Source organism: Enhydra lutris, unplaced genomic scaffold (assembly GCF_002288905.1).
Source record: "Enhydra lutris kenyoni isolate GAN:26980312 unplaced genomic scaffold, ASM228890v2 scaffoldscaffold18, whole genome shotgun sequence".
NCBI classification, from domain to species: domain Eukaryota; kingdom Metazoa; phylum Chordata; class Mammalia; order Carnivora; family Mustelidae; genus Enhydra; species Enhydra lutris.
The window spans coordinates 20,609,571-20,618,355 of record NW_019154102.1 but is presented as its reverse complement, the minus strand read 5'-3'; the positions used below and the strand labels follow the sequence as shown (position 1 = coordinate 20,618,355).

At 53.3% G+C, this 8,785-nt stretch overlaps 1 protein-coding gene across 1 annotated transcript; it reads left to right on the top strand.

Moving 5' to 3' along the window:
* The first annotated feature begins 1,190 nt into the window (after positions 1-1,190).
* On the top strand, positions 1,191-2,344 carry LOC111147939 (aspartic peptidase retroviral like 1). Its single transcript, XM_022504198.1, has one exon. The coding sequence runs from the start codon at positions 1,432-1,434 to the stop codon at positions 2,209-2,211; it is 780 nt and encodes a 259-aa protein (XP_022359906.1). The 5' UTR covers positions 1,191-1,431; the 3' UTR covers positions 2,212-2,344.
* Positions 2,345-8,785: the final 6,441 nt, after the last annotated feature.

The window sequence follows — 8,785 nt, the reverse complement described above, 5'->3', positions numbered from 1 at the left end:
CCTGCAACACACGCTCCACTGGGAGTGGGCACGCGTGTGAGAGCCACAGAAGGCTCCATTGAGGGGGTGACATTTGAAGGATGTCATGAAAGTGGGTCCCCCCCACAGCCCCAGTCTCTCTATACAGGCCCAAGTCAGGCTCCAACCCTGGGACTCACAGATCTGCCTTCTGGGAACCCACGGGGTGGCCCAAGGCAGGCTGCACTCCCCAGCAGGAGGTCACACAGCCAACTTCCTCCATCCAAATCCTCCCAGAACCTCACCACTGGCTTCGCCAACATGGCGGGCATGTCCCCTTCTGAGAACATAAGCGAGTGAGATTCCCTCACTGCTCTTTCCATGAATGAGGACGGAACTGGGAGAAAGAGGGCTGCGGAGCTTGGGGAAGGGGCTCTTGGGAGTTTCCTGGAAGGTGAGAGGGAACGGGAGGGGAGGAGACAACATCAGTGGCTCAGAGGTCGGCCCGCCCAGCGCTGGAGCTGGAGCCCATCCGGATCTTGGCGTACACTCCCAGAAGTTCAGGGTTGGCACCAACCCACTTCAGGGCCTTAATGAGGGTTCTCTGGCTGAGGCCTGCCCCCCTCCTGCAAGTGCTGACTCTGAACTAGATGTGATCAGTGAGGGAAAAATGACTGTAGCCATCGAGTTCATGGCAAATGCTTGTGTGTATGTGTGTCCCCTCACTTAAAAAACAATTTCTGTGCATTCTTGATTTCGGGACTGTCCTCTATCTTTCCCTCTAGAGAATCTCATGGTATTCCACACTTGGTTTAGAATGAGAAACACCCATGCCAGGCTCACATATGGTAGGTACGTGGTGAATGGATGTTCCTTTAGCCCCTCAAAGTGGCCACTTGGGGGTGGGGCAAAGGGGCTTCCCCAGGCTGGAAGCTGGTGGGCCTTTGGTCCTTGCCTCCCCCTTCCTTCTCCAGCTGATGACAGACACCTGGATGTCATCACATACTCTGTGTCCTCCTCTGTTATTCTCGGACACGGGCTGGGGAGGGTACCTGAGTGGGTCCCCTCTGACTGGGGCTGGACTTTCTTGCACCGTGGGCTGGCCTATACCAGTCCCAGCGATGGATGCAGAAGGGTGAGGCACTGATCCTGCTCGTTGGGCAGGATGCTGGCAGGAGGGAGGGCTGAGCAAGGGCGTGGCTTCCAGAACAAAGGAGAATGGGGAGCCCTGGGGGCCTAGGCTAGGCATCAAAAAGGCTCTGCCGATTGAGCAGGTCAGAGTAGCTGCCTGCCTCCGTGCCCAGCAGTCAGTCGGACAGCTCGCGCCGGGCCCCCTCTGCCTGCCCCAGACGGGCAGCAAACAACACTCCGCTCCGAGAGGCCTTCTTCTCCAGCGTGATTGCGCCCACACTGCTCTGCGCTTTTCTCTACTTGGCGTGGGTCGGTGCTGCAGTTCCAGAGGAGGGCAGAGGGATGGCGGGGAGCGGAGCCAGGAGCCAGGAGGGCCGTCGGGAGCATGCCTTTGTTCCGGAGCCCTTTGATGGAGCCAACATAGCCCCACACCTCTGGCTGCACCGCTTCGAGGTCATCAACGACCTCAACCACTGGGACCGCGCCACCAAACTCAGGTTCCTGAAAGAGTCTCTCAGGGGAGATGCCCTGGAGGTCTATAGTGGACTCAGCCCCAAGGACCAGGAAGACTATGGTGCTGTGAGAGAGACCCTCCTGAAAGCCTTCGGTGGGCCTGGGGCCTCCCGCAGCCACCTGCCCAAGGAGATCGTCTTTGCCAACAGCATGGGTAAGGGCTACTACCTCAAGGGGAAAATTGGCAAGGTGCCTGTGAGGTTCCTGGTGGATTCCGGGGCTCAGGTGTCTGTGGTCCACCCCAGCTTGTGGGAGGAGGTCACGGATGGTGACTTGGACACCCTGCGGCCCTTTGAGAATGTGGTAAAAGTGGCCAATGGGGCTGAAATGAAGATCCTGGGCATCTGGGATACAGTGGTGTCCCTGGGGAAGCTGAAGCTGAAGGCAGAGTTCTTAGTGGCCGATGCCAGTGCTGAAGAAGCCATCATTGGTACTGACGTGCTCCAGGACCACAACGCCGTCCTGGACTTCGAGCATCGCACATGCACCCTGAAGGGGAAGAAGTTCCGCCTCCTGCCTGTTGGAGGGTCCCTGGAAGATGAGTTCGACCTGGAGCTCATAGAGGAGGAGCCCTCCTCGGGGGAGGGGGGACAGGAGCTCTCCTACTGAGAAGTCCCCTTTCCTTTACCCCCCAAACATCGGTGGGAGGACCCACCACAGTGGAAGGGAAGGGCATATAGCCTCAGGGGTCACTGGGTTTTGCCAGCCTTCTGGAACCAACTCTTGCCTCCTCCTCTCCCTCCTCCTCCATGTGCAGGGGCCTTCTTCTGTCCCTGGTCGGGGAGGCTTCCATCTGAGCTGGCACAGGTGAGGGAGAACAGGCTGGCTATCTCAGAGGGAGGGAAGAGTCCGCATAGTGGTCAAGCTGCTATTGGTGGCAAAGATTTAAGACCGGAAGGTTCCAAGATGACTAGAAATGACTGTCTTTCAGAGAGGACTGGGGTACCTCTTCAGATCCCCTGAGATGTGGCTCAGTCCCTTCCAGCTCCATGCGGTCCTTCTCAGTTGGGCTGGGTCCGGGCTACAAGGTCCTCATAAGCAAGACCCAGCTCTTGTGGGTGAGGGTCACAGCTGCCCTGGGAGTCTTCCCTGCTGGGTCTTCCCACCTACCTGTATGATGTAGTTTCCTTCTGTCATTTGCTCTGAAACTCATTGAGCCTTATGCCCATAATTCTTTACTTCAAAAACCAATAAAAATTGACTCATGGAAAAAAAACCACATAATGTGTTGATTGGGGATGAATGGAATGGATGTGAGTGACTGGGTAAAACGGGGAGCAAATGTCAAAGAGAGGGAAGCTCCTAGGGTTCCACGGGTGATTAGCCTGGAGATGTAAGAGGATATACACACAGTGCCTGTATATATGTCTCGGATTTTCTTAGCATCGATTTCAAATATTTTTACTTATTTCTTCCATAATTCCTCTATAACTGAAAACTACAATATTTTCACACTCAAATTGCCTCTTTTACCCAAAAGTGACCCTAACGTTATTTGTGAGGTACTGACTGGGGACTGGAAATTGATGGTTCTTGTAAACAAGTGGGAAAGTACGTTCATGGCAAATAGCTCTTACAGCAGCCTGGGAGACAGGCAGACCGGGCAGGGGGCAGGTATTGACCTGCACGGAGCAGCCCACGGGAGTCTGGAGGACAGAGTTGGGGGGGATGGCCGTGGGGGCTCCGGCACCATGAGGACAGCTTCTTCCTGGAGGGGCGTGGAGCCTGAGACTAGAGAGACGGGATGGAGTGGGAAGGACATTCCCAGATTTGGGAGTGGGGTGTTACTCTTTGTTAGGGGGCTTCCTCATATCCACTTCTAAGTTCCTATCCATTTGGAACTCAGCAGGCCTGAGTAATGGAAACACTCAGCCAAAAAGGATCTGCAGGGAAACTGAGAGTGCAAAGCCTCAAGAGCTTTAATGGGAGGAAGGGGACATCTTCCTTTCCTGAGGGTGGGATGAGCCTCTCCTGGAAGTTTCTGCCTGGATGTCCCCAAAGGAGAGACAACTAGCTGGGCAGGCACCAGAGGCATGGTGGAGTCGTCTTCCTCAGAAGCCTCTGGGGACTTGAGGCTGGCTGTCCCGCAGCTGCTCTGAGCCCAGGGCCCTTGCTCCCCATTCCGACTCCAGCCGTGATTCTCCTGGAAACTGAGGCCCAGGCACAGCTCCTCATCTTCATGATTACCGCAGCCCATCCCTAGGCAGCCAAGCACATTAATAGGAATGAGCTCCAGCAGGCTCCGTGCACGGGGGCAGTGGGTGGTGGGTGGTGGGTGGTGCTGGGTCACGAGGAAGTGTTTTTCAGGGCAAGTGAGGCCTGGAGAGGCCCAGCTGCGGCGGTGGGAGGAGCCAAGAAGGAGGTAGGAGAACACTGCAGAAGGGGACGGTCTTCTTGTGCCTCCCGGGTCCCTTTCTCAAGCTCCTAACAAATGTAGGCTTCTCTCCTGGGCCAAACCCTCCCCTGAGGGGACAACCCTGGTGGCATCTCCCTGTGACGTATTTTCTCCAGGTCGGAGGCTCGGAAGGAGGGAGGGTGGGGAGGCGGCCCGGGGATGGGGAATTGGGTGCCCGGACAGAATTTCAGGGTGACACCCAGGTTGTCCCCTCTCTGCCCTTGCCCACATGTGGCAGGCTGCTGAGCCCTGTCCTATGGGAACAGGAACAGGGTGACCTGTGGCCCAGTGGCGGAGACGCTGGCTCCTCTGTTTTAAGCCCTGGGGTGGGCCCGGTGGGGGTGGGGGCCCTGTGACTTCCTAAGCAGGAGGAAGGAACCAAAGGACGGCTCTCACGCGGGAGTGAGACCAGATATCAACGCTGTGTGCATGTGAGGTGGTTACAGGTGCACATGGAGCCTGGGCTGCAGGGGGGTGAACAGCTCTGCTGGGAACGGAGCATCCAGGGGGGAGCCCTGGAGAGCAGCTAGGAAAGGGAGGTCGTGGACCCATCGCAGAGGGCCTGGTGCCTGGGGAAGGGTTCGTGCATGACCTGTGTGCAAGTGCTTAAACCGTGGTGGTCGACCAGGAAGAGTCCTCGGGCTCCTGGGCGTCTGATGGAGGCAGCAGCCGCAGACAATGCCACTCTGGAAGCCAGGGTGATACCCGGATGTAGGGTCTCAATCTGAGATGATGGAAAGGCAGGGGCATCAAAGTAAAGATTTAATCCTGGCTGCCAGGGAGAATCCACTGGGAAGAGCAATGAAAGCAGGTTCCTCAGGGTCCCTAGGGGCAGCCAGGCTGGAGAACCTGTGGGCAGCGTCGCAGCTGTATTTCCCCTCCCCCCCCTCCACCCCGGTGACTCAAAGGGCAATACCCGGACCGGCAGGAAAGCCGCATCAGTGTCACCTGGAGCTTATTAGAAACGCAGGCTTTACCCCACCTAGACCTGCAGGAGAGCCTCCACCGGGGTGGGTGGGTGGGTGGGTGTGTGTGGAAAGAACAAAACAACAGAAAGCCCTCTCCAGGTGAAGTTTGGAAAAGCTCTGGCGAAGAACATCTGATCCTCTAGTTACGGGGCAACTCATGGCTCCCACAAGGCACCCATTTCTCTATGCATGACCACCACACCCCCAAGAGCTGTTAACTCCCCCAGACTACGCTGGATAATTCCTCATGCCCTTATCCCGCATTTATTTTATTTTTAAGCTTTTGTTTTGGAATAATTTCAGACTTTCAGAAAAGTTGCAAGAGCACTGCAAAGAATTTCCATCCGTTTTACCTAGTTCCCTAAATAGTCACTTTTTAAAGATTCTTTTTTAAAAATTTTATTTATCTTAAAATTTGTTTTGAAGATTTTTATTTATTTGACAGACATCACAAGTAGGCAGAGAGAGAGGAGGAAGCAGGCGCCTCACAGAGCAGAAAGCCTGACGCGGGGCTTGATCCCAAGACCCTGGGACCAGGACCTGAGCCGAAGGCAGAGGCTTTAACCCACTGAGCCACTCAGGCACCCCTAAGATTCTATTTCTTAGAGAGGGAGACAGATTACAAGTGGGGGGAGGGGCAGAGGGAGAGGCACAAGCAGACGCCCTGCTGAGCACAGAGCCCTCGGCATTAGATCTCATGACCCTGAATCAGGACCTGAGCTAAAATCAAGAGTCAGAAGCTCAACTGCCTGACCACCCAGGCAGCCCCACCCCCAAATATAGTAGGATTTTTATCAGTTAACCTTATTCTCTCATTCTCCCCTGGACTGTATCTACATGTATATGAACTGTTTGAAAATTGCAAATACGCATTTACTTCTAAAGACATTAGTGTTTATTTCCAAAAAGACAAGGAATTCTTTAAGAAGAAAATTTTTAAGATTTTTTTATTTGAGAGAGAGTGAGAGAGGGAGAAGCAGACTCCCCAGCTGAGCAGGGAGCCTGACTTGGGGCTCGATTCCAGGACCCCGGGGTCATGACCTGAGCCTAAGGCAAAGGCTTAACTGAGCCACCCAGGTGCCCCAGGAATTCTCTTCTACAACCACAATACAGTGATCAAAATCGGGAAACTAACATTGGCATACTACTATTACCTGATCTGCAGACCTTATTACATTTTCCCAATCATCCCAATAGTGACCTTTAGAGCAAAAGAAACCACTGTTTTCCATCCGGCATTCAGTCCAGCCACCTGCTGCATTTAGTTCCATGTCTCTTTGGCCTCCTTAACCTGAACAGTCCTCAGTCTGTCTTTGTCTTTCACACCCTTGACATTGATGAAGAGGCCAGGTCAGTGACTTTGTAGAGTGTAAATCTACACTTGGGCGACTGACGCTTTCTTGTGACCAGATTCAGGCTCTGCATTTTTGGCAGGAGTTGGCAGGACAGTGATGATGTGTCCTCCTCTGTTCGCATCAGGCTGCCTATTGGTCCCACTACTGGTGCTGTTGACTTTCACCAGTTGGTCAAAGGGTCTGCCAGCTTTCTCTACTGCAGACTGTTCCGTCGTGTACAATTAGCCTTTTCGGAGTAGATGCTGTGGGACCATACAAACAGCCTGTTTCTCGTCGGACTTACCCACTGGATCCATTGATGATCCTTACCAGCCAATGGCGATTTTCTAGTTCTACTCCCCGTGTGTACTAACTGGCACTCAATTCTGAGCTTTCCCTTCCTGTTTATTAATTGGATTTAAATTAATTTACTTAAGTAGGCTCCACACCCCGCATAGAGTCCAGTGCAGGGCTTGAATTCACAACCCTGAGATCAAGACCTGAGCTGAGACCAAGAGTTGGACCCTCTGCTGACTGAGCCAGCCAGGCCACCCGCCTTCCTGCTGGTTATTCGTGTCCCCGTAGACTCGGACTCTTCTTGTATTCAGTGAGTGATCCTCTTTTACTACCATTATTTTGATACTGATGTTTTAGATTTGGTCTTGGGAGCCGCTTCAGACTGGCTTTGGTCTTCTCGGGCCATGTCGCCGTCATAATTTGAGCCCTTCCTTTCTGTCATGAGATGTTTCGGCTTCATCTGTATCTTCCTTGGACCAGCCTTGGGATCGGCCATTTCTCCAAGGAACCTGGTTCCTTCTTGTGGAATCTGATATTTAGAAACCAGGATCTGGTGTTTGGCCTGTTCATTGTTACTGGGGTGTCCTTACATCACTGGTGTGGTCAGATCTAAGAAAAAAACACCTGCTTCGTCCATTTATGTTTCTACATCTGTCTCTCTGTGTATTAACAGTAAGTTCATACTGATCCTTCCAACTCCGACCCAGGACAATAGGGTTTTTTCTAACCTTCTCCCTTTCCGTCTTCGCAGCTTCTTTCTCCAACGAGAAATCTAGCTGCAGGTGACTTATCTGCTCAGTCTCGGCATACCCAGAAAGTAGTTTCAGAATTGCTAACCCTGTGCCTATGAAACACAAACACACGAGCAACCGCTTATTAATCACCTACTCAATGGGAAGTGTGGGTGGTCCTTGGCAGCAAATGAGAAGAAAAAGAAATGATGAAATCTGACCACAGTCCTCTTAAGGAGAGCCAAGGCTCCCAGGTGTGTAAAGCCCTGGGTGCCAGCGTGAAGGTTTTAGTTTGTCTTGAGGACACAAGGTGCTCGTCAGGCGAGCCGCTGGAGTCAGAGAGACTCGAGGTCATAAGTCTTTCTCCTGTGGCAGTGCTGAGGCCGTGGCCGGCCTCTGTGCCCCACGCTGGTGACCTGGCCTGCCCACCTGGTCCTCCGCCACTGAAGAGACACCGAGGCGGCTGTCAGCTGATGCCACCACACGTTCTAGTCCCTTCAGTCACTGTGAGATTCAGGGCCCACTCTTGCCAAGCAATCCCGGTAATGCAGGTGCCTTCACTGGCTGGGCCGCCAGGAGGGCAAACTCTGGTCAGGCCTTCACCCCCTCTCCTGGCAGTTCTGGTCCTCATTAGGGGTTCGCATATTGGCTCTCAACTTCTGACTGCTCGGATACCATGGGCCAGCTTTCCCGAAGCCTGGACGGGGGCACTTCTCCAGGGCACAGGCTGTCGTGGGACTTGTCTGGGGCCAGCCTTGCCCTGCCTCACTTCTCTGGGCTCCTGTTAGAGCATCTTCCTGCCCTAGGAAGTGTGTGAGAGCTGAGCTGTGCCCTCTGGGGATCTGCAGTCTGAGGAAGGAGGCAGCCCTGCAAAGGGACCCCAGGCCTTAGAGCAGCCCAGCACTGTGCCCCCTCCCCACTGCCCTCTGCACGGGGCCAGGAAGGGCTCCAGAGAGTGGATCTTTAAGCTGAAGACAAGTGGTTATTTCCCAAGAAGAAGTGGGGGACAGGGGGAGAGGTAGGAAGGGGAGACCAGTGGGGCTGGCTAGTGGGGTGATTGGGGGTGGGGAGAGACAGAAGGCCAGTGTGGAGGGTCTTGTATGACTTTTGAGGTGACTCCAGAAGGCCAGAGATAATTGATGGTGGATTTTTTCAGCTTTAAGATGCACTCCTTTAAAAAGTACACTATCAATTTATTTTAAAGTTTAAAGTTACAGGTTTATCTTAATGTGTATGAGGAAAAAATATACATATACTAATAGCTTGTCCTTTTGTGAACATTTTGGGTGCACTGGGCCTAAAGTAGATAAAACTGTGACTCCACCATCCATAAGCCATAGGAAGAGGCAGTACGATGATCGGGCAATGGGCATATAGGCCAAAATTTTGGAAGCAGTATGCAAATGACTGAAATTTGGGAAATACGTTGATAGGTTTCTCCTCATTAGAATGTAAGCT

Coding starts and splice junctions, on each gene's coding strand:
- LOC111147939 (XM_022504198.1), top strand. CDS start 1,432: ATGGCGGGGAGCGGAGCCAGGAGCCAGGAGGGCCGTCGGGAGCATGCC.